Raw genomic sequence first — 26,499 nt, 5'->3', positions numbered from 1 at the left:
TTTCTGCTATGCAAAATGTAAAAAAAAGGTTTAAATATTGTATGGTTTTACTTGTTTATGTATATTCATTTACTTTTACAAAATTGTGCAATTTATGAATTAATAACTGAGCTTTCAGACATTTGAGATGGAAAAAGTCAACATTGATACTAAAGGACCTAAGACAAGAAATGGGAAAATGGGGGGGGGGCGGAGCGTTTGTTGAATTCTTTATTTCAGTTATGCTGGTAGCTTTATTTATTTGACATGGTCCTACAGAAACTGCAATTGTTGCAATAAAGTAGTCCAAGTTATTCTTTTGCTAACTGCGAAAACTCTAAACTAATGAATGTACACATGTTTTTGTGAGAATAGATTTGGTTTATTGTAACAATGTATGGTTATATTTTGTACAAATTATCCTACTTCCCATGCATGGATGCTGTGATTATGTTCAGTAATTTAGTTGTTTTAAGTCTATTTTCTTCGGTCAAGATAGAGGTTCTGAGTACAAACAATGTGCTTTTTAAAAATGAACGAGTGATTGTTTGAATTATTGTCTGGTACAGTTTATGTTGCACATTGTGACTTGCTTTTCACAGAGTGCATGTACATGTAATATATGAATTCTGTAACGTATGTACTACTAGTATGTTATGTCCAGTGGCCCTAAGAGTGAAATAACATTATGTGAGACTTGCACTTGTGCGTTTAATATCTCCATTATTTAAGTTGTCATTGAGACTCAACTAGAAAAGACTCGAGTTGAAATCGTAATCTTTTCAATGAGGGAATAAATGTGTGTGCTTGTTGGTCGATATTAAACACTGTTCAACACCGGCTTGGAGTCTGGATGATGATACTGACCGGAGCCAAAGGCAAGGGTCGTTATCAGCATCCAGACTCAACCGGTCTTAAACAAAGTGTAGAATACCGGCCAAGCACATATTTATTTCCATTCATAAATACCTCTTCGGTCAAAAAATCTAAACTTTTGGTCCAAAAGTCAAAGGAAGTTAAAACTTATAGATTTCTTACAATTTTGTTCAACAATTTTACTACACTTTTTTTTCTCGAAACGCCCATCTAGCTATTTCATGTTATGTCCCTTTACATGGGTCAACTGTCGTAGGTCAACCAGCCCTAGTGTCAACATATCTAAACTCAACTTTGATTGGCTGGCCCGTGGGGTCGCATACAATTTGCATGTTCGGATATATCAGACATTCGTAGTGAGGCTCTGTAAACATGATCGTTTGATCCTCGGACTACCCAGGAGGCTAGTTTTACCACTCAACTTGAAGCAGCTGATATTTGTATAATTACGAGCTCAATGGTAGTTGCCCCAGTCTAGTCTTGGGAAGGTCTATGTACATTGTTTCAAGTTGAAGCTCATGAGATTGATCAGTTGACATTCATGACATTGAATTGTATAGATTAGGGATAGGCAATGTGGCAATATTTATGAGGTTGGTACCTAGACAGGCTTGTAGGGGCATCAAGGTCTGCATATGCAAACCGCCCCCCCCCACACACACACACAAAGAAATAAAATCCACATTTTTGCTGAATATTTTTGTGAAGTAATTTGGCTCATCTATTACTTTCACCACTGCCTTTAAAAGATTACCTGCAACCATGATGCTTCAACTGAATAAAAATGACATAATAGTGCCATCCAGAGACTAATGTAATCAAGCCCCCCCCCCCCTTCCTTGAGTTTGTCAAACTGCAAGTCTTACCCAATTATATGTTGGTCTGGTGTCTTTACCCCCCCCCCCCCCTCGTGCATACATGCCTGGTATTGGCTCAACTGTGGCTTCTATTAGTGATTTCTTGATTGGTCAAAACATTCAACACGGTGGCACTGTGTGTAACAAACTAACAGACATGTATGTTGTACATATGTGCTTATCTTCAACCAAATTTGAATTCTTATACTGATAGGTTGATACATGAAACAGGCATGCAACTCAAAATTTACAAGAAAAGGAGGAAATTCCAAACCACACAAGCCTTTGTACAGTATTTTTCAAAAATTGTAATGGCATTCATGAGAAGAAAAGAAAGAAGGAAATCAGCAGATCCAAGGAAAAATTGCATGCCTGATGGCAACAACAGTGTTATTATCCCATAATGGGCCACACTGCACCACACAACGCAAGACGCTTGCTGCACGTACGTATGTGGTAGATGAAAGCTGAAACGTGACGACAGCGTGCACGTAGCTGTGCATGAAGTGTGCTGGAAGATGAATTGTTAAACCCACTCACACTCATGGAACACACAAAATAAAGCGCTTGAATGCCAATCACAAATTTGTTCTGAAAGCTTGCATAGATCCTTTTAATATTCTACATTTAATTCCAAAATCCTTCACCATAAAAATAAAGTCCTTAAAATAGCCAACTTATTTTAAAAAGTATTTCACTGCAAAAATTCCAAAAGATATTAACAGTTGCATAAAATAATCTCTCTGTTCAATCCTTACTGCCAAGCATATCAATAGGGCTCACTCAATGACGGTCATCTCTTGATTGCTTATTTTACGCAATCAAGCACGCATTGCGCAGTGTTAAAAATGTTCCAAACACACGCGCTTCTTGCTTGAAATGTGTTTGAAATACGACACAGCCGATGTGCGTTATTCAGTTGATGCTCAAAATGTTGATGCATGTGGCTGGTCTGTAGGAAATGACGTCATTTGAATGAGACCTATTGATATGGGACACCAATATAAGATTGTATGGTAGAATACATGTGACTTCATTGCATACACTACTTTGTACATCTCTCCTACATTAGAACAACATGCAGGACATGACCCCAATACATGTACTTTTTGTGCATAGTTAATTGGAATAACAAGCTTGACACAAATGTTTGGAACAACAAATGGGTATTGAAGGACAACTTGCAAACTAGATGGTGAGAAGAGGGCACTATTTACCATTCTGAAATGAACAGGACTGTTCATGTAGTCATCGAGGACAAAACGTGGACATCTGCGTTTCTGCTGTCAGAATAGCAGATTGAGTATTTTTTGAATGGTTCATTTTGTTCTGCTTTCCCGCCTTTGTGCTACCATAAATGCAGAATTTACTGTTTAATAAAATCCACTGTAGTGCTTTTATGCTACCTGAAATGCAGATTTTGCTTTTCCTCCCTTGCTGGAGGGAGAAAAAGTGGACATCTGCTTTTCTCTTGTTCAAAAATCAGATCAAACCGTTTCTGACGTTTCCATTTCCTGCTTTTGTGCTACCCAAAATGTATATTTTTGTTTTTTGCTTTTCTCATTTCTTAGAACCAGAAAAGCAAAACGAACCTTTGGTAACTACCATTTGTATTCTGCTTTTGGTTAAAAGGAAAATGAAACGGTGCTTCTGAGAAAAATAAGCACCGTTTCATTTTTCTTTGAGTGTAGGTTAACAGGGTTTTTTAGGCGTTCCCCCTTAAAGAGCTTCCGCATCACAAAGTTACAAAATGAAAAATGTATTGTCGGAAAATGGCCATACTTCTGTTATCTGCTCTTCTGACAGCAGAAAAGCGATGTCCACTTTGTGTCCTCCTTGGGCCTTACCATAGTGTACCCAAAGTATCGCATTTGAGAAGTCTTTGCTGTGCGCAGTAAACCCATATGTGAGCTGCACAAGCATTACTTCAATAACATCTGAACATACTGGCATGCAATTTCAGTAGTTATTGCCTCCATTTTAAACAGATTCAATTTCAAAACATTGACTATTTTGGCAGTATACATTGCCCCCACAATATAATGGAGCCTTTTCATGTCAAGGTTCCTGTGAGATAACAAATACAACAAACTCTCTCCAGTTTTAAGTAACCAAAGTAACTGTACATGTGGGCATTGTTATGTTAGTACTGTTACTATTCTACGCAGAACAACCGGCCATTCGTACTAAAGTGACAAAGTGACATCAGTTCTCACGTAGCACATGAACAAAAAGGAGCCTTTTTCTCTAAATGTTTGAAATCGTTCACAAGAACAGCGAATACAGCAGCTGAACTATCAGCATGCTAGCATCGGTGGATTTATAGGATCTCCTCCAACTGTTTCTAATCTTAAGTTGTCAGACAAGTCAATTATTAATAACATCAGACATACATGCACTGTTCTTGTGAATATCAGATTTTTGACCCAGGGTGGCAAAAAGGTTCACTTTTTCTATTCACTTGGCACAATAAAATGTTTATGCATAGGCCTTTGTGGGAAAGACAATAGCAACGAAGTCCTATGTCCAATTTGATTGAAAGTTTGATAAGGTTTCCCTGTATTCTCAAGATGTACAGTATCCACTCAGCTATAACTTCAACAGGTAAGTTGTTATGGATCTAACTTAAGATTTGGAGCAATTTTGTTTTTGCTTCAAAAAAAAAAAACCCAAAAGGCACAAATATCACAAGATCCTATGCATCTTCAAACAGAGAATGAGGCTTCCCAAAGTTATAAGTCATTTGATCAAATGTGGAGACACAGTGAGGGGTGATTGTGTGTATTACTAGAGATTCCTGAGGTCTGTTTCCACGCCATAGATCAGAGCCTTGAGTTGATGTAGCTCACTCTGCATCTTCTTTGATCTCTTAGCTGTCTGATGAATATTATGCAGCATGAACATATCACCATCTTCCCCAACACCCACTGTCACCTGTTCAGCATGGCAACAAAACAAGAAGGGTTTACATTACAAAGCACTGACAATGATCCAGGGCTAGGGATGTAGTTGATTCCATTCACAAGTCCACCACAAGTCCAGACACAAGTAATTCGTGAGTCCATCACAAGTCCAGGCACAAGATACACTGGATGCCTTTGTCAAAGCTCATTTGAATAGCTTGTGAGTTAAATTGGTGTTGGAGGACTTGTGGTGGACTTGCAGGGACTAGTGATGGACTCGACTACATCCCTGCAATGATGTCCTTGCAATCTTGATTTCAGTGACAACATCATTATGGACTAAGATGACATAACATCTCACTAACAGAATCTGCTTCTTGATTTAGTCAAGAGCACGTTTCATGGAATGCACCATTTTACTTTATATAATCGACATACAGATCGTTGTCATTTGATTGGTGGAACTCACATCATGTGGCATTCGTTATTGCTCCCATTCACGCCGGGGCTCAAAAAGTCCCATTCGCCTATGGGGAATGGGAAATACTATTGAACAGTTAGGATCATTCTTGTTCCATGACGCAGTTGTATGCAAATGCATGCTGGTGTGCGCGTTTAGCATTGCACGTAGCCAGCGTTGGGTTCAAACATTTTCGTGAAGGGGTGGTTTGGAAGAGAAAAATACATTTTCAACCAATTTTATATTGAAATAAAAGTTCAAATATCAAATGACAAGGATCTATGTGTCAGTTATATAAAACAAATATAAAAGTTCGACATGTTTTTGTACATGGTGGAAGTGTGGCCTTTATTTATGAAGGTAGTCCAGTAAAATGGCCACATATGGGGCTAAGCATGACCCAGCCTTTGGGGTACTTGTTCGCAGTGTCCGCACCACGATCTGCATGAACTGCTCTATAGCTGACCAACATAGGAAAGTAGAAAACAGCAACGGACAAATGCAAACTAACAACATGACTGACATGAACAGACAATACTCCACCTTGTAGAGTTGCTTCTCAACATCCTTGAGTTGGTTTCTCAAGATTCGGGTATCATTCTTGAAACCTTCTATCTCCAGATTCCGTCGCTTCTCCATGGCCTCATACCGCTGGTTCATCAGGTGTAAACGCTTAGCAAGCTTTTCCGTCTTATCCTGTGGATAAATAACCACAAGAATGAATGGTACTAGAAACAGGTTTCGGCAATAGATCAGAAATGGCTTAAACTTTGCATGAGCAGTTGGTACTGTTTGAATATCAGAGTTTATTTTGTTCACTTTTCGATAGCAATCAGAACAATCCACTGAAGGGAATTTGAAGTCGGAATTCTATTTTTGATACATTTTGGTACCAACAAAATAGGATTACATAATAATCCTGTTTTAATCCTAAAAATGTGATAAATAGTGATATGACAGTATTCTACCAATACACACACACAAATATGTACTCATGCCATCAGTTTCTGTCATGAGAAAGTATAGGTCATGAAAAACTGACTGGACCTTTTTTTTTTACGTTTTGCGTAATTTGTTTCGCTTCAGTGACTTCTAATATTTCAGCCTTCGAAAATGTCCTTCCTTTACCGAAAAAATACATATTTTTAATTTATTTTCAAAACTTGCAGTATGAATGCAATGAAAGTTATTGTGCAAAGCAAGTTTAGGTAGGCCTTCAATATGACATTATAACTGACACTGCTGTACGTATCGTTTTTTAATTACAATTAATTAAATCCCGTCCTTCCGTTACCAAATTGGTAACGGAAGGACGGTAACGGAAGGACAAATGTTATTTTTATCAAATGTAACAACATTTGTGCTCATGTTTGAAAAATGAAAATCACTGCAACTACATGCATGTATAATGCGCATTGAAAGGACATTCATGTGACCCACCTTCACAAAGCTGGTATGAGCAGGGCAAGGTGTTCATTACAAAGGATGGCACAGGCATATGTATAACATGTACATGTACAATGTACATGTATGACAATGTACCGGTACTCATACATGTATGGAGTTGTTGCAGAAAATCAAATCATTAAGTTGCTGCTATCACCATTCATGGACAATAGAGAAAGATACAATTTCTGTGAAGCCATTCCAGAAGCAAATTAAGTAAAAAATGAGATGGCAGAAAGTACCAGTGCTATTGGGCACTTTCATACAATTTACATGTGTAAGACATGTGAGGTGCAATTTTTGACAAATTAAGTTAACAACTTCAGGCTGGATGTTTATAAGATAATTATTGTTAATACTCTAAATCATTAAAATTTGATTTCAAACACTGAATTTAGAGTTCAATTAAAAGCAACACCTAAAAATTTTTTTAAAGCACAATGATTCTGAAGCCATCAGTTCTACCTGTAGATGTTTTTAATGTACATGTAAGCTGGTCGCCCCTGCCCCCCCCCCCCCCCCCCCACCCTTTAGGTAAACCACTGAACCTACTGGTGTTATTATTAAAAGTTGTTGGTGAACATGTAACCAATATACTCAAGTGCTCAAATACTGTGTATTTAAAACTTTTAAGGATTAAGGTGATGGGTTTGAAGTCCATTTCTGTAGTTGTCTTGTGTTCGTGAATTATGTGTTTTTGGTTGTTTTCATTTTTCATTTGTTATCATTAATTAGCAGGCTTCTATCTTTATCTCAATAGTTTCTTGGGTATAATTATTTATGCCAGGTCTGCATATTGTTGATTTCACATTCAGTTACACATTTCAGCAATTTATTTCACTTGTATAATTAGTGTAAATTCACATTTTATTCATGCTATAATTGAGTAAACCTTTTGTCCTTCCGTTACCGTCCTTCCGCTACCAAATTATAATCCACTTAAGACATTGTAATTATATCACCGAAACACTTAAAGTCAAATGAAAGGTGGTATAGTATAGATAAAGCCGCAGGGATTCCATTTCCTACCTTTGAAATATAATTGCCCCATAAAATTCACAGAGTTTATGCAAAACGCGTGTAAGTTGGAAAACCCTCGTCCGTTTTACCGTCCTTCCGTTACCGACCTCATTAATATTCATAATTCATTAACGAGAGGTATGCATGCCCCCCAAAAGTGTGGAAATTGAAGGTAGCATTATAGCAATACCATTGTGACATTTGCTTGCTGTAACTAATAACAGTGGCTGTGATAGGCACATTTGAAATTTTGTTTAATGAGCGAAAACGTCCTTCCGTTACCGTGGAATTGCCCAAAAGCAGTAAAAAATTCTGAGCTCTCCATAGGTTTGTGCACAAAAATGGACGCACCCAGCAGTGTACATTCTGTACAGTAAGTTAAGTCTCTAGTCATTTTAAGCTACAGTCCATCATTTGCAGCTATCCAAAAAGTAACTGATGTAATTATCGTTGAAAAACATACTTGGTTGGTTGACAGTACTAAATTCTCTCTGAAATTATTCTTTCTGACATGCTGTCATTTTGAAGAAATCAACAAAAGAAGGTCTTCAGACGCATCGTTGGAAATTTCTGTTAGTAGTTCGCTTTTTTATTTGGCGAAGCACGCACAAGCGTTGACACGATGCAAACGTGCGCGCAGTTGCCTTAATTCATCGTATCAGTGCATGACACCGCGTAGCTGCAATCGGCTCAATGAGAATGTGTCTCAATTCAGGCCCAATTCAAAACATGATTCAGCAACATGATTCAGCAACTTTTATTTGAAATCGAGATCCGCAGGCCCGGTTCTGTGTTTTTTTTGTCCCGTTCTGTTCACAAACTCATCTATGTTTCAAGTCACAGACCATACAGGGATGAAACTGGCCTATGGGGAAAAAATCTGAAAATAGGCCAGCCAAAATTCTGTGTCCGAAATCTGGGCTGCGCCGCAAGTACACATACGTACTATATGTACAATAAACTTCGTGTTCAATTTCTGGACATCGCCTCCTTTTTTTCTTTTACATGTACATGTAGATCCAAATGAAATTTTACGATGTGAAAAATGTTCAGTGTTTCCATAAGATTAAAAAGCCCGAATTAGGGTTGGAGTTTCTGACTCGTAATTAAAGAAATTCACATCTTACTTGAGACACGGAGAAAGTCAAGGAAAAAGTCCAAGACAACAAGTCCACTAACGCATGGTAGGTGGAACTGGAAAAAGTTTGGCATTAGGCCTGCCGTCTTTTTCGTACAACAACTGCCGGTGAAATTTGTCTTCTATGCTCTCCTCGCCTTCCTCAAGATTTTGCATGGAAGAGATCGTCAGACTAAAACCACCACGTTGCAATCATTCAGTATCATTTGTACAACACTGAATAAAGTAGATCTGCCAAAGTCCAAAATGCTCCTTATGTGCGATTACCCCAATAGTTTGATTGCAGCTTTTGAGGGGGCCATTCAGTTGTGACTTTGTAACAAGATTCTTTTGTTTTGCTAACTTTTGAAAAAAAAATGATTTCTGAATGGAAAAGTTAGTTCTTTTTTTAAAGCAATTCAAACGAATTTGCTTGAAAATGATCATTATTGTATTGTATTTAACTTGAAATGATTTCTTTGTGCAGGAAGCTTCTCTATAATGCCCACCTCAATTTCCAAGTTCTGTGTTTGTCTCTCTTCCAGTGCATGATCTGAGATGACTAAGACGTCATCTTTGGAGACATCTAGTTGTTCCTTACATCGATCCAGCTCCTGTAGTAGACGGTCCTTCTCTGCCATCCAGACTCGCTCCTGAGATCGTCCTTCATACTTCAGCTCTAGATAGTCCTTAGTGCTGTCATACAACATCTGCTGTGTACGATGTAACCTATTAACAGAAGAATGTCCATGACAAGTGATGTATGATGGTTGAACAAGGTAGCTGAATAAAGGATACACATTCTACTTTTGTTTAAAGAACGGTAAGTGTCTTATTAGTCATTCATAAGATTTCATTTCATTTTGCGTCGGGGTGATGTAAATCAAATAAGGTTTTGCCCTTCACCGACATATAAACACTGTATACTCTCTGTGTTACCTCCCGAGTGAAAGTTGAAAAAAATCACTCCGGTCAAACCCATGACCCTCCTGCTTTCTAGTGCAGATGTCTTACCACTTGACCACCGAGCTAACGGGATCAGTTGGCTGGTTCGAATCTGATGTACATAGCAGCGGGTACTACATTAACTATTCATAAGATGGTAAGACATCTGCAATAGAAAGCAGGAGGTCGTGGGTTCGAGTCCCACCGGAGTGATTTTTTTCCAACTTTCACTCGGGAGGAAACACACTGAGAATACAGTGTTTATACATCGGTGATGGACAAAACCTAATTTGGTTTTATTAGTCAATTGACTCATGTAATTTCAGCAAGCACACACTGCATATGCCTCCATGTTATTTTGGCAAGATGTGTTGCCAATATACTAGTGTGGAAAGACTGTGGTTTCTAAAATAACTAAGATCAAAGTGCTTTACATTATTATTACCCCTGATCATTGGGCCAATGAAACATTGCAAATACAATCTCAGCTTCCTGTGGAATATGGATTTTTATTCACGAGGAAGTCATTTTAGTCATGTTCCCTGACAGTATTTTATAAACTATTGAATAGGATGGTGCCAGACTATTTTTGCATTCTAGCCTCACTTTCAATTTTTATTTTAAATGTGGCTTAAAAACATTAGGGTATGTTTAACAACAAATTTAAATTTTCATTAAAGCAGACTGGTATTAATTTGTAATTAATTTTATGTCACTGCTTTAATTTCTCTTTGCAAGTTCCAAATATGAAGATTTTACCTCGCTTTCAATTTAATATAGTCGACTCCTGAATAAAGCCCATACAGCTCGGTGTAGTCATTTCGACGCAAGGTAGCTAAAATCAATCACAATTGCGATCTCTGTTCTCACAGGTACCCATTTACTCCTGGGTGGGGCGAAGCAATGAGTGACAAAGTGTCTTGCCAAAGGGAACATGCACCATAACCCCAGGCTGGACTCGAACCCACAACCTGTAGAATTACCCACAGACAACGAGTTCAATGCTCCAGACCATGAGGCCAGGGCACTCCACATATTTAGAAATGTTTTGCCAATTCATGCAACAACACAAACACCAGGTAATATAATCTATTTGAAACCCCTGCCCGTTGTCCAAACTGCACACATGTGCATTTATCTTTATTGGTACCTTCAAGGATGTAACTGGGGTCCAAGTTGCTGGAGGGCCCTAAAGGGACCTCAGTTTCTAGTAGGAGGCAGTCTTTGAGCAGAGGGGTCCATGCCCCTCATCCTCCTCCCCTATCATTAGCTATGCCACTGGGCACCTTTGTCAAGTTCATTTAAGATTATAAGGAATCAATGAAGGGAGTTCCTACTTTTCATTGAGGGAGTGAATCTTGGAGCGATCTCTCTCAATCACAGTCTGCATCTCTTCCATCCTGACCCTACGATCCTCCAGCAAGGCTTCCGTCCGCTCTCTAGATAGCTCAGCTTGTTCCTTCATCTGAGATTGTAGAGCTTCAATCTGTAGCAACAGACTCTCTGGCTCTGCCTGCTGCTGGTCTGAATCAGGATGGACAGCTTTGGGCTGGGCGCTGTTGGACTGAAATGAGGATTGGAAAATATTGATGGATGGTAACAGGATCAACCTGCTGGTACAGACTCGGACAAAAGAAACCACCATTTTGGAGATGATCTGATCAATTATCGTGATTGAAGCAACTTTACTGGGATAACGTATGTAACTAATCTTGGAAAGTTCATGGTATGATGAGGCGGCTTTTTTGCCAAACTCACTTCTCAGGGGAGTAACTACAGGTAATTTCATCAGCTGATCAAGGAATTATCAACACACCTACCAAAAGCTGCAACAGATATATATATTTACTATTAATACTATGAAAGTAAGTAAAGTCTGTCATTAGCCAATACATCTCCGGTTTCAAAGGCATGAAACGACCGAGGATATTTTTTTATCCCCCCTGGATAGGATGCCAGTCCATTGCAGGTTACTTCCCAGCTAATATCGGTACCTATTTATACTCCTGGGTGGAGAGAGGCAAGTGGGGGTGAAGTGGCTTGCCCAAGGACACACATATAACCGGCAACTAGATTCGGACCCCTGACCCTCTGATCATGAGTCACAAACCTTAACCATATTAATGCTTAAAAAAAAATTAAAATCCCATAGACCTTATAAATAGTTAATGCGATGCCCGCTGCCATGTACCCCCTTATGAAAATTCCCCCCAGTCACCACAGTGTGGAACTTCTGTGTGAACACAGTGTGTTCACATAGTGTCCATACGGTGTATACACTGTATGGTCACACTGTGATCACACCGTGTTCTCTGTGTGTGACACTGTGAATTTGGAACAAATTCATAGTGTCATGACTGTGTGAACACAGTGTGTTCACATAGTGTACATATGGTGTATACCACTCAGTGGTCACACTGTGATCACACTGTGTTCTCTGTGTGCGACACTGTGAATTTGGAACAAATTCATAGTGTCATGACAGTGTGAACACAGAGTTTTCACAGTGTGCGCATATAGAGATCACAGTGTTCACAATGTGTGCACACTATGTGAACATATAGAGTTCATAGTGTTCACACTGTGTGCACACTATGTGAACATATAGAGATCACAGTGTCCACACTGTGTGACAATTTAGAGATCACAGTGCCTGCACAGTGTGACCATATAGTGATCACAGCGTCCGCACAGTGTGACCATATAGAGATCATAGTGTACACACAGTGTGACCATATAGTGATCACAGTGTCTGCACAGTGTGACCATATAGTGATCACAGTGTCCACACAGAGTGACCATATAGTGATCACAGTGTCCGCACAGTGTGACCATATAGAGATCACAGTGTCCACACAGTGACCATATAGTGATCACAGTGTCTGCACAGTGTGACCATATAGAGATCATAGTGTACACACAGTGTGACCATATAGTGATCACAGTGTCTGCACAGTGTGACCATATAGTGTTCACAGTGTCCACACAGTGTGACCATATAGTGATCACAGTGTCCACACAGTGTGACCATATAGTGATCACAGTGTCCGCACAGTGTGACCATATAGTAATCATAGTGTCCGCACAGGGTGACCATGTAGTGATCACAGTGTCCACACAGTGCGACCATATAGTGATCACAGTGTGCGCACAGTGTGACCATATAGTGATCACAGTGTCCACACAGTGTGACCATATAGTAATAATAGTGTCCGCACAGTGTGACCATATAGAGATCACAGTGTCCACACAGTGTGACCATAGAGTGATCACAGTGTGCGCACAGTGTGACCATATAGTGATCACAGTGTCCACACAGTGTGACCATATAGAGATCACAGTGTCCACACAGTGTGACCACATAGAGATCACAGTGTCCACACAGTGTGACCATATAGTGATCACAGTGTGCGCACAGTGTGACCATATAGTGATCACAGTGTCCGCACAGGGTGACCATAATAGAGATCACAATTAAATACAGTTCACAACAGAAAGTTTCCATTATGCATGTTTCAAAGAAATATTTATTGCGTAAAATTTTGAACTTGGTTTAAATACATGTATAAATAATTGTAACGAACCATAAGGTACAGTGAATACTAACAGCACACGATAGACTATAAACCACAGTTTGTTGTACCCAGCACAAAGACTCTGCAATAAAATGACTGAACCGTGCGAATATCCGAACTGTTTCTGGGTTTTTCCCCCAATTATTTTGGCTTTGTACAATAACTGACCTGAAAATCGCAAATGCAAAACCAACACCGACCCTACTGAAATGAACAACCTGACCCGACCCAAACTTGTTTTGGGGTTGCATTTGCAAAACATTAGTTTCGTTGCCATTAGTCATCGGTTTGGTGGCTGAGCGAGAATTAGGCACTCATGCATTAACAAACTTTGACTAAATCAAGATCAAGAAAATGTGTTCTCCCCTAAATAAAGCATTCACTGAACTAAAACTTTATGAGATTGATTTTCAGTTCCAATCTTTAGATTCGTAAGCACTTCTGTTGCTTCAAATGAAACATTTCAAACATGTAAAGGAAAATGGTCCATTCTACCTTAAAGACAGTAGTTGAGTTTCCATAACTTGAGAACTTTTCCCTGTTGAACACTTATGGAAAAATAACAGTCACCCTAGAAGAGAACATTGATCAATTATTCAGATACGTGTATTAAAATATTTGATACTGTTGTATTTTAAGTAATGACCGTACAACGGTAAGACTTAAGATGAAGGTGAATGGGTCCCAGGCATGTCCCTCCATCACGTCTCCTTTCTGGCGCAAACTTGGCAGGAGATGCAACAATCAGCAACCAGCAACATCCATCACCTTGCCATTCTGAAGCTTCTTGGATACTCGCTATAAAAGACAAATCAAACATACTTATAATTTATTTTGTATTAATTCAAAACAATCCCCAGTCGGGGGCCTGGAAGAAGGTCGTAAGGGCAAGAAATGGGTCAAAGGTCAAATTCAGATGTTTCGGATAATCAATAGAGCTTGGGAATATGTGTCATTTGATATATATATTGTCTTGAGGAGCTACGTCATTTGACGTAATTAACAGTAAACAAAGGATGGAAGGAGGATTTTTAATATTACTGCCCGGCAAAAGGATGTTTATGTAATACCTATGTACGCAAGGCCAATTTTGTTCCCGTCAAAAGGACGTAAGGATTTCACATGCAGCTGAAGCGCACGTTTAAGGAATGGGAAGTTCCCGGTAAAAAGACTTTAGCATTAACTTTGAAATGTCTTTACAAATAAGTAATATTTTGACCTAAAAATGTCCAAAATTATTCTAATTATCGACAAATGTCATCCTTCAAAATTTCAATTACAAGTGATTTTTAATCAAAAAATGGCAGCACAAAACTTTCAACTCGATTGTCTCCAAAAGTGCTTTTAGCGTGCCGTGCCTGGCCTGCTAATGTCCTTTTCCTTTTCACACGAAACATAGGGGCAGATCCTGTGTGTGTCACAGCAACAATTTATTTTACAGGCGAACATTACACCAGTATATTTTTTTTGAGGGGGTTCAGAATTTACATTAAAACCAGAACAATCTGCAAAAATGTTTAAATCTGACAGACTTAAATACATGTACATGTATATGTACCTGTTTTAATTGAAAAGACATATTTGTCCCGTCACCTGCTGTCTTCAGGTTCCACTCTGACTCTGGCCATCATTGATGAACTGTCTTCAATCACTTGGTCATGAGCCCATTGGTCTTGGATGAGAAAAAAAAATCTCTTATTCTCAAGATCAAACATGACAAGAAGGATGTAAACATGGTGGTACAAGTTTAAACAAATCCACAACAGATAAAGATCAAGGCATCAGGAAAAAAAGATAAAGGCAGACTGTAAGCATGGGTAAACCAAACAAAACAAACGTAAACGCAAGTTGTTATAATATTATCAAAGTGGCTATCGTTACGACAGCTGTAACGCCATTTTCAAATACTTCATGTATTATTTGTAATCATTACTACTGTTACGGCCTTGTAAAAAACAATGCAAACGAATATCAGATTTACAGATGCCCAATATTCTTCAAGATCGGACGTTGAATGCTATTATGCAGAGAACCAGTCAGTTCTGTAACGATAGCACTTAGCAGTCATGCTAGTTGAAAGTCACGTCACAGCTGCCGTAACGATAGCCACAACGTAAATAATTATACTTCTACAGCAGTACTTAGAAATGTCCATAAGTTTGGGTCATGTTTGGATGTAGGGCTAGTCAGGATAGTGTCGAGGAAAAGTTAACATGTGCTTGCGTATAGCCCTGCCGCAACTGTTTTGCCACATACTGGACTCTAACATGTCTAAGCTTCCAGAATTAAAAAACAAGAACTTTAGTCTTTACTTACTATTAAACTTTAGGCACAATATAGTGCTACATGCAGTAGGCTACTTGCAGAAAAAATGACGAGAAATACATGTACATGTATGATGTACTATGTCCGCACTGTACCCAGACTCCACAGCATTTCAAATGACACGAACCCTTTCGAGGCACCCGTCTGTTGTGTATGGTGCATACATTTATAGCCTACTGCGTGCGTGATTCTGTGTGTGTACATGTACAGTACGTGTACATGTGTCAATATTTTGTCTATCGTTTAGCGGAGAAATCGAATGAAATTAATCAGAAAAATGCTGCGAATTAAATCCAGGTTTGTCTAAGACACATCATAACAATAACAACGAAGTTTCATGGCAAAATCTTACCTGATATTTCAGTAAAACGACGGCGATTGCACGTTGCTGGAACACACATGACACATGCAGCAGTACTGTCATGGCGGTTGGCGAAGCAAGGTCAACGGTCGTCAGGCCTGGCGCGCGATTGTAAATTCAAAGAGCGTACTCTGATTGGCCAGCGCGTTACAACCTAGGATGCTGTTGCAAATTACGCGTCATATGATTGGTTGGCGTCACTGTTTTGGCATGCATGCACACAAACTCGCGGCTTTTGATATATGTTTCTGTAAAAAGGCAACAAGTTATTATTTTTCCTGACACGATGTTTGCACTTCGAAATATAACATGTATGTATGTCGATACAACATTCCACAACTGACAAAAATTAACCGTGAGGGTAACGCAATTTCAAGATGCATAAAAAAAAGAATGTTTTTAAATAAATATAAACATTTTTCAAAAAAATATCGAAAGATTCTGGTGCGACAGCAGCAATTCTCAACATAGAATTTTGTTTCAATGTAATTTAAAGTCACGGCGAGTCCACCGTGTGTTCGCACAGTGGCGGTTTACAATGTGAAAATGTCACAGTGTTTTCACAGTGTTCTCAGTGGACCAGCACTGTGAAATTATCACGGTGAGTTCACAGTGTTATCACACAGTGACGGTTCACAGTCTGAACCTGTCACAGTGTGTTCACAGTGTGCTCTAAATGTGGACCAACACTGACAAAATCACAAAGAGTCCACAGTGTGTTCACACAGTGGCCGTTCACAGTGTGAACCTGTCACAGTGTGTGGACCAATTGTTCAAATCACACATCATTCACACAGTTTTCATAGTCTGGGAATGGTCACAATGTGAAATGGTCACCATGTGAACACAGTGTGATCTCAGTGTGTTTTCTGTGTGGACCAACTATGTTCAAATCACACACCATTCACACAGTTCTCATAGTCTGGAAATGGTCACAATGTGAAATGGTCACTGTGTGAACACAGTGTGATCTCAGTGTGTTTTCTATGTGGACCAATCACACATCATTCACACAGTTTTCATAGTCTGGGAGATGTCACAATGTGAAATGGTCACCGTGTGAACACAGTGTGATCTCGCTGTGTTTTCTGTGTGGTCAAATACTCCACGATTTCACAGTGTGTTCACAGAGTGGCAATTCACACTGTGGAATGACCACAGTGTGTTCACAGTGTGTTCTCGGTGTGAACAGACACTGTGGACAATCCACGGTGATTTCACAGTGTGTTCAAAGAGTGACAATTCACACTGTGGAATGACCACAGTGTGTTCACAGTGTGTTCTCGGTGTGAACAGACACTGTGGACAATCCACGGTGAATTCACAGTGTGTTCACAGAGTGGCAATTCACACTGTGGAATGACTGGGTGTGTTCACAGTGTGTTCTCGGTGTGAACAGACACTGTGGACAATCCACGGTGAATTCACAGTGTGTTCACAGAGTGGCAATTCACACTGTGGAATGACCACAGTGTGTTCACAGTGTGTTCTCGGTGTGAACAGACACTGTGGCCAATCCACGGTGATTTCACAGTGTGTTCACTGTGTGGCAATTCACAGTGTGCAATTTTCACTGTGTGTTCACAGTGTGGTTTCGGTGTGATCATAGTGTGCACACTATGACCACACAGATAACACACTGTGGTGACTAGGGGGAATTTTCATAAGGGCCAATACATCAGATTCGAGCCAGCCAACCGATCCCATTAGCTCAGTGGTCAAGTGGTAAAACATCTGCACTAGAAAGCAGGAGGTTGTGGGTTCGAGTCCCAACCGAGTGATTTTTTCCAACTTTTACTCAGGAGGTAACACACTGAGTATTCAGTGTTTATACATCAATGAAGGGCAAAACCTGATTTGACATACATTGTATTAATACTATGATCCACTAGTTTATCTGACCCACAAATACTAAAAATGGGCCTGATATGGTTGGTATGAGATCTGAGGAGTGTTGGCTTTGCAATGTTTTATCAACCACCCTTTGCCTCAACCATACCGGTATGTAATCTCTACCTACCTTTTGTGTTAGCAGTAACTCTGTGTTGTGCATTCCTCCGTGTTCTGTTGTTCTGTGGTCTGCTTGGCACTCTGGCTTTTAAACCCCAATATTTCACCCTCTGGAAAAAAAAAACCAGACAGGCAAGTAAGAAGAAAACATGAGACGTCTTGGAAATTACAGGTTACACCTTCATATACCTTTGAAATCTGATGGACAGTGTGTGCAGATATATAATTGTTTGCCAGAATAAAATGCAATGTTCAAAGTTGGGTCAAAAGTCTTCTAATGCCCGACTGTAATTCATTGTAATAAACCAGTTCTGTATTTCAATGACCTGAGGTCATTTGGGATAACATTGCTGACACGATGTTAGGCGATGTTACGCGCACGACCACTCTGGTGGTAATTTACACACAAGCGTCGCGCACCCGCATTCATGCGCCTTTGATCGTTCTACTATCCCGAATGACCGGTGACCCATATCGTTGTGCACATAAGCAGTTGAAATACCGAACTGGCTTATCCATGGCATTCCTTGAGTTGTTTGCTTGTTTGGAAAAGGATGAGACATTTAGGACAACTTGAAGAACTGTTGACACTTAAAATACCCAATACAAGGGAACTTGACTAGGTTTACTCTTAATAATGTTTAAATGGGGGCAGTTCCGCAGTGTCAGACGTACATTTTGGGCAATTCAACAGTGTATGTAATTGTAGTTATAATCACGGGGTAGATTTTAATTCTGATAAAACATATCAGTTAGTCACTAGTTACTTTGATGAGTCAAAGAAGAAATTATTCATCCAACTTTGTTGCTGTAGTAGAAATTGGCTCAAAACACCGGACGTACTCAGACAAATCAATTTTTTGTATTGTCATCAATTGATTTTCCATTTACAAGTAACAGCCAAACTGTTGAACTTGTTAGGGAATGTACAACATTTGCTTTTGCTGCAATGTTCAAAATAAGTGCATCTGGGGGATTAGTGTGCTATAAAAAATATTGTTAAAGGGCATGTACAACATTTGCTTTTGCTGCAATAATCAGAAATAAATGGATTTGGAGGATTAGTATGTTTTAGCAAATATTGTTAAAATGACTTGTTTCACGTTTTGGGCTTGTAGATGTTGGAAAAACCAAGAAAACCATTCATGTTCTTGTAGTCTGGTTCACAGACCCCATTTAAGATGAAACAGAGAATTTATAGACTTTGGGGGATTGTAAGATCAGAGAGGCAGTCTAGTAGGCTTGTACCCCTTCAAAGGTGTGTAATCAATTGCACAGAAAACACAGAATAACTAATTATGAAAAATTAGGAGTAGTTTTAAAAAAACAAAACAGTTTTCTCCATTGCTGGTCGGCCGACCAGCGTTGGAAAAATACCATTTTTTTTTTTTAAATGTCAGCACACCAGGAGCCACGATTTTACAGGATGCTTTAGGCTGTCATCCCCTAACAATCCACTAAGGTATTTAGTGATACTTTGTTCATATCGTTTTGTAATATTTGCCAATGTTGTATCTTCCCTTTAAACTGACCTATTTCACGTTTTGGGTTCGGAAATGCCAGAAAATCTAAGAAATCCAACCATGTTCTTGTGGTCTGGTGACATGAGACGTAAGATGAGACGTAGCACTTTGTACACTTTGAGGAAGTTAGGTCAGAGAATCAGTCTAGCAGGCTTGTACCCCTACACAGATGCGTAATTGATTGCAAAGAAAATGCGGAATGACTAAATATGAATTTTACAGGATGCTTTAGACTGTCATTCACTGACAGTCCAGTAATATATTTCGTCATAATTTGATCATTTCGTTTTTTGATGTTTGCAATGATGTTGTATCTTCCCTTTTAAATAAACTACATGTCAATAAAATACAGATAATATGCTTCAAATTGATATGTATATTTCTTTTGTGGCATTTTGGCCATTAAGAATTGTTGGCATTCAGGTTTATAATTCTGTAGAATTGCCCATGGATGGGCGAGGGAATTGATTAACAAATTTTGGCCAAGGACATTGACAAATATGAGTCTGCAGCCCCGTTGGTAGAGTTGCCAGTGCGGTGTTACACACTGACCTGCATGTGGATGTCTCTTTTGTGGGTGTTTCTGTGTGACAATTGCCCGCGTTGATGGTTCTTTGTGGAAGTATGTCACTTCAGGACCTGATGGGCTTGATAATGATAACAGATGCTGGATTCTGTCAAGTACAAATCAAATCATTGGAAAAGTTCAAGTTAGTACACCTTTGGTAAATCCAAACTAACAGGGTTTGTTTACTTCCATATCACATTATACGTGTAACTGATTGTACATGTGGGGTATTAAAGCAGCACCAACATTCATACATGTTCATGAATGCATCATCTCTAAACATACTTTTGCACTAGTGTGGAACAAATTGCAATTGCTTAGTCTAGACAAGGGTTGTGCAAAATATACCGAATATCCAAATATTTGATCATCCACCGAATATCCGAATAGCATTTTATCAAATTGAATTGTTTTTTTAATGTGAGCAATGACAAAAAACCGTCCATGATGTGATTTTATGAGTTTAAGTTGAGAGATTTGATTTGTTAAGTCAAACGCCACACTTTACGCAGATGGTTTGAGAGTTTTCATGAGGAATGTAAGCCCTAATGTGGATCTTCAATATCTGCCAAATGCCAGGTTGTCAGCTAGCTCAAAATCTATATCGATACATTCCAAATTATTTCAATGTCATTGGATGATTTTTTTGTTCAAATTCAAGTTCCAATATTCAAAGACTAAATTATTGGAAAAATGCACAACATTAATAGAGACCTGTTTTGTGAAGCACACCTAGAGAGAACTTGAAGCTCTACCCAGCCCTGCAAACAATGACCTGTACTCTGCCCGCAAGGTTGTCAGTCCGTCATTGCCAATCAAAGAATCCTCCCCAACAGTCACCATCCATCTGCACAACATACAGATTACAGGTACAATGTATATATACATGTACATGGATTCAATTCAGCCTCAGGACAGGCAGTAGCACTGCTATTGTGACAAGGTTTTTGCAGTCGCTTTGCCAACCAACCTCTTTGTCGACAACCACTTCAACGATTTGCTACTTCACCGAATAACCACTTCGCCTACTTGCCACTCCGTCGAATTACCACTTCGCTGAATGACCACTTCGCCGAATTGCACGCAAACGCACGTACTAACAAGTTTGTTATGGTGTAAATCAAGGATTTTCTAATGTTTCTCTTCCCTTTCCTTTGTTTATACTCTGAACATTTTTGCATCTGCTCTCATTGGTTTAGTACACGTTTTCTAATCAAACTCGTCTTCCATTTACAATTCACTGATGATGTTGCATGTGTGTGTCCTTGATTTACACCATAAAGAAATGCCTACAGACACGTACATGTATGTATGGAGCCATAAAAACGAGCTACATGAAAAACTTGGGGTTGTTTTACCCCTTCCTATCCAAACCCATATGAGATTCAACTTTTTTCATTCTATAGTCAACTTGAAACAGTACTGAAGGGGATGAAGATTTAAAAAGAAAAAAAAAAAGTTTCAGAATTAACTGTGTGCGACCAAAAACATGGTCACCGTGTACGGACAGTCAATGATTAATATATTTTATAAATTCCACTTCTGCACTTTCAAAGTGAATTGAGAGGACAATGTCACATAAACCTAGTAATAGAAGACACAACAAGTATGAAAACCACTTAATATTAAGTACCAGTCAGCTGTTATAATTACCATGAGTTTGTGCATGCGAGCATAATGTGTTAGCAAATACTTTCGGCGAAGTGGTAATTGGGCAAAGCAGTAATTTGGCTAAGTGGTAATTTGGCTGGTTTCGATCCAACTCGGACCCAAACCAAGTCGGACCCAAGCCAACTCGGACCCAGGCCAACTCGGACCCACTACCAACTCGGACCCATGCCAACTCAATCGGACCCACTACCAACTCGGATCCACAACCAACTCGGACCCACTACCAACTCAGACCCATGCATGACCAACTCGGACTTTTACAATTATTTGACAATTTCATAAAGTTTGTCCACTTATCATCTGTTAATACAGTGATGCTTTTAAGTATAAATTTTCATTGTAGTTGTCAGGTAAAATATCTGTATTGCAGCAGTTTGTCGTCGTAAAGCGCATTGAAATGCTTTTTTGAAATGCGCTTTAAAAGTGTAATTAATTATTTATTCTTATTATTTGTTTCCATTGAAACATATTGCGCTTTAACCAAAAGTAAAATTTAAAATTAAAGTTTAACCAATTATTCATTTTCATATTTGACATCGTTCACGCCATCTTGCTCAATTTAACAGCAATTCATTTAATTTTTAATTCAAACCACATAAATTCAAAACAGATCTTCATAGAAAAATAAAATTGGAAAGTATGACATTGAAACATAAACACTTTCAAACATGACACGATTAATTCAATAAATATAAGTAAACATTATAAGTCATTCAATAAAATAAATAAAGTATAAAACAAAGTCTATTCTAATTTCTACATGTACATTTGTATATGTATTTAACAAAAAAAACCACATAAACACCATTGCATACACTGCAAGAAAAACGAAGGTTCCATATTGAACAAAAAAGGTTTATCAAAAAAGTAAGTTACACGGATTCGTTAAAAAACCCACAAAACTCAAAGCCAGCATGTGAACTAAAAAAAAGATCAACTTATTAAATACCCTACAATTATGAAATGTCAATCATCAAAAAGGAGTATTGGAGCTCTGGGAAGATTATCCTTCAAGGCCTTACAGGTACATTAGCTGTCTGTATGTTCGACTATGATGTTCCATGGGGGAAAAAAGTTAATCAAAAAAGTATAAAAAGTTAAACAGATTCGTAAAAAAAAAAAATTAAACAAACTAACAATTACATGAAATGAAAGGTCTACATGTATTTCAAATTAATAACTTCCTCACTGAACAACATTTTTGTGACATATTGAAATCCTTCATTGAGTGTGATTTAATTTGGTTTATATTATTTGCAGGGTTGTAGTTGAGACCGCATAGTCCGAGACCGAGACCGAGACCAGCCCCTTCAAGGCGGAGACCAATATGGTCCGAGACCGAGACTGAGACCAAGACCGCTGATAATAAATAACAATAGTCGAAATAAAAAAACAAGACACGTTATTATAGTTGAAACTTGTAACCTTTCTATTCACAAAGATTACAGACCAAAATTTTGACCAGTGGCAGTGTTGACAAATTGATACACGACACGTTACTTGAGCAAAAAGTAGTTATACTTAAGAAATATAATGGGCTGCACCCAATCTTGACAAAAGTAAAAGTTAAAGGTAGATGTTTCATCTGTTATAGGAACTCGGATCCTAAACTCCACAGTCACCCCTTGGTTTCAGCTATGACTTCTAACGGATATTTAAAGATGCAATTTTAATTTTACATTGTGCCTCTTTTTTTCCTTAAATAAATATAGGACTTAACTTCTAACAAGACTTGTGTACATGTACTTGATTTTAAAAAATGGGAGCTAGAAAATGTTGAATCAATTTTTAAATTTCTGTCATAGAATGTGGACTTGTACATGTAGACCCACAAGTTGTGAGGTGGTAGCCAGTATGTGCCAGATATGGATTTTTAATTTTTTTCTGAACGGGATTTTAATTTTTGAGGAATAATGGGGTACTTCAAACTGAGCAGCCAGAAAATGGGGTCTCATCATACACTCTCATGGCAACAGTGAGTGGTAACTGGTAAGAGTGTGTGAGTTCAATGCTGGAAAATCAGGTTGAAATATTTACTTTTTCTTCAAAATACTGTCCCAAATTAAAGAGATCATTGTGTGGGGTCGAAAATATATAACTAATTTGAAGCACCTCATTTATTATCAGAATACAAAATGCAAGTGATTACGCCCACAGGGGTGGGCTAAACTACACAATCCCCAAAAATGGTTGACCCTTATTGTATAAATTGTTAGAAGTTTATACTTTGCTTTATGTGCCCGACTCAACAGATAAATGCCGAACTTGTTCCAAATCGTTCAGTGACTGGAACTGCTGCAGCTTTACATGTACTTTGGAGACTTTCCAACGTGCTGTCAAGTCCAAACCGACCGCGATATATAACAAGCTTGATCTACGGGCTAGCAAATGTTTTAACTATTAATTGTACTGAACGAAGTAAACAAAAAGTAATCGATCAAGCTGTAAAAGCTACATATTGCCGGTCTCAACCCGAGACGAGCCAAAATATCGAGACCAAAGGGGACCTAGCCTCATAAATGTGGCCTATTTACTGGACTGCCTCCGTAAACATAGGCCACACATCCACATGTACAAAAATCTTGATTTTCACATTTAGGCTTAGTTTGTAGGTTTTTTTTGCTTTAGAAGCATACTCACCCTCTTTACAGGCTAATCAGAAAGTGCTGCCTTTTTCAGATGTCTAATTTTTGTGAAATTTCATTTTGAAATTTTGATACACAAACGTGTAAAAATGAATCTGGAAATTTCACGAAAAATATACATCTGAAAAAGGCAGCACTTTCTGATTAGCCTATAAAGAGGGTGAGTATACTTCTAAAGCAAAAAAAACCTACAAACTAAGCCTAAATGTGAAAATCAAAATTTGGCTCTGTCGACACGATTTTTGTACATGTGGATGTGTGGCCTATGTTTACGGAGGCAGTCCAGTAAATAGGCCACATTTATGGGGCTAAAGGGGACCAAGACCGAGACCAAGACCGAGACCACAGCTTCCGAGACCGAGACCAAGACCAGCAAAAAGTGGTCTCGAGACCGGTCTCGAGACCTACAACACTGATTATTTGGCACACACCCACAAAAAGCAGATGAAAAAGGAAAACATTGCACATATCCATTTCTTCATGTGAATGAGTAATAAGAGTGCAAAATCAATGTAGTATAATCAAACAACAAAACTAAAAGCCCCATTCTGACCAATATAATTACCGAATATCTTCACTATATAAGCACTATTAAGATGACCTACATGTATAAATATAATCTCTGAAACTAATGATTAAGTCATTGTTGGGTCTGAGTTGGTCGTGCTTGGGTCCGAGTTGGTAGTGGGTCCGAGTTGGTCTTGGGTCCGAGTTGGTAGTGGGTCCGAGTTGGTAGTGGGTCCGAGTTGGCGTGGGTCCGACTTGGCATGGGTCCGACTTGGTTTGGGTCCGAGTTGACCTGATGCCATTTGGCTAAGTGGTTATTCGGCGAAGTGGTAATTCAGCAAAGTGACCAACACCCGTGACAAGCTCAACACACTAATCCAGATCAGCTATTCACTATGATCCATGCAGTGCAGAACATTAGCTGAGAGCCTTAGTCAAGACTTAAAACATCTTCATCAGACAATCCCACGCACCTTTTTCTATCTTCCAGTTCTTGTATCTTCAGGCGGTCATTTTCAGCAAAGAGCCTTAAGACATGATCTCTCTCCTGGAAGAGATAAACCTGCATGTCACTCAGGGCCTTCTGGAGCTCAGCGATTTCTTCCTCACGTTGGCGTAACTCCCATTCAAGCTTATGCTAAACAACAAAGAAAGGGACAAGTATTGTTGTGCTACATGTGACTATGATTTGCAAGTTTATGAGTTGTTCCATTGGAGTAGTGGTAATTTGTACATGTACACACACTGACATAATAATAACCAGAGAAATTTGAAGAAAAAAAACAGTATTGTGATTGAAAACATTGGACTATTATTCAAAGTGTTTATTTGAAATCTTATATTTCCCTTTACTTCCTTAATCCAATAACACTTTTACAAAAAGTAACAAATGATGTCACTGTAAAACCTGGTCTTGAAATTGGTTTAAAAAAAACCCATTTTCTAACATCTAAGGGGAAAAGATACTATAAAGACCAGGGACAACATTACCCATGCAACTACATGTACGGGGTCTTGACTGATTGATAGATTGCTGTCGTCTTGGATATGTGTCAGAGCAAAATGGGGAATTTTTGTGGGTCATTTTTGGCAGAGTTGGGACAAACTTGACCTATTTAGTTTGTGTACATGTAGGTTACTCAGTATGTAAAGAATGTAAATGTGTATGAGAGTCCCAAAACTTAAGGTATCCATATCGTGCAAAAGTTTGTGCTGCATAATAAAACCAGTGTGAATCAAATTTGCAAGCTTCTTACTCACTACAGTTTCTTCAATAATCCCCCAAACTTCTGCCTCGCAAAGTTGCTGTTGTGAGCATTGCATCACCAAAAATTCAGCTTTTAATTCTAATTTTGCAGAGAGTTATCGAAATCCTAGCCCGACTGCGTCTGGCCGTACAGTACTATCGCAAGCTCTGTAGTACGGCCAGACGCCCAATGCTTCCACAGAGACTGAATTTTTTTGGCCGCTGATGTAGCGATTTTGCTACAGATTTCGATCAAGATTATCTTTTCATCCAGGACACAAATTCCAAAGTTAAGGTTCTTAGTCGTAGAGCAACTCATACCTTTTCGAAAAAACGTTCTTTTGTCTCAATATTTTCATCCATCTGGCCAAAAGCCGACTTTTCAGTCATCATCTTCCACAAACATCGTCCCGAAAATGCTCCCCCATGCGATTTCAAAATGGCGGCCGCGCTGTAATGTATGCA

The 26,499-nt window shown here is 38.8% G+C and overlaps 1 protein-coding gene and 1 long non-coding RNA gene across 2 annotated transcripts; both read right to left on the bottom strand.

Annotated features, from left to right (window-relative positions):
* Positions 1–2,297: 2,297 nt before the first annotated feature.
* On the bottom strand, positions 2,298–10,996 carry LOC119721866 (coiled-coil domain-containing protein 77-like; the record flags this gene model as incomplete). Its single annotated transcript, XM_038191803.1, has 4 exons — positions 2,298–4,646; positions 5,619–5,771; positions 9,168–9,387; positions 10,941–10,996. Coding segments are annotated over 4 exons (576 nt in total), but the record flags the coding sequence as incomplete, so codon positions are not given.
* A 2,105-nt stretch (positions 10,997–13,101) lies between these two features.
* On the bottom strand, positions 13,102–17,556 carry LOC119721867. The gene is made up of 3 exons (XR_005270326.1): positions 15,856–17,556; positions 14,737–14,850; positions 13,102–13,976 (listed from the first exon to the last, which is right to left on the bottom strand). It is a non-coding gene; the product is annotated as an uncharacterized LOC119721867 (long non-coding RNA).
* Between the last annotated feature and the right edge of the window lie 8,943 nt (positions 17,557–26,499).

Source organism: Patiria miniata, unplaced genomic scaffold (genome assembly GCF_015706575.1).
Source record: "Patiria miniata isolate m_02_andy unplaced genomic scaffold, ASM1570657v1 HiC_scaffold_14, whole genome shotgun sequence".
Lineage (NCBI taxonomy): Eukaryota > Metazoa > Echinodermata > Asteroidea > Valvatida > Asterinidae > Patiria > Patiria miniata.
This window is presented reverse-complemented; position numbering and strand designations above follow the sequence as displayed.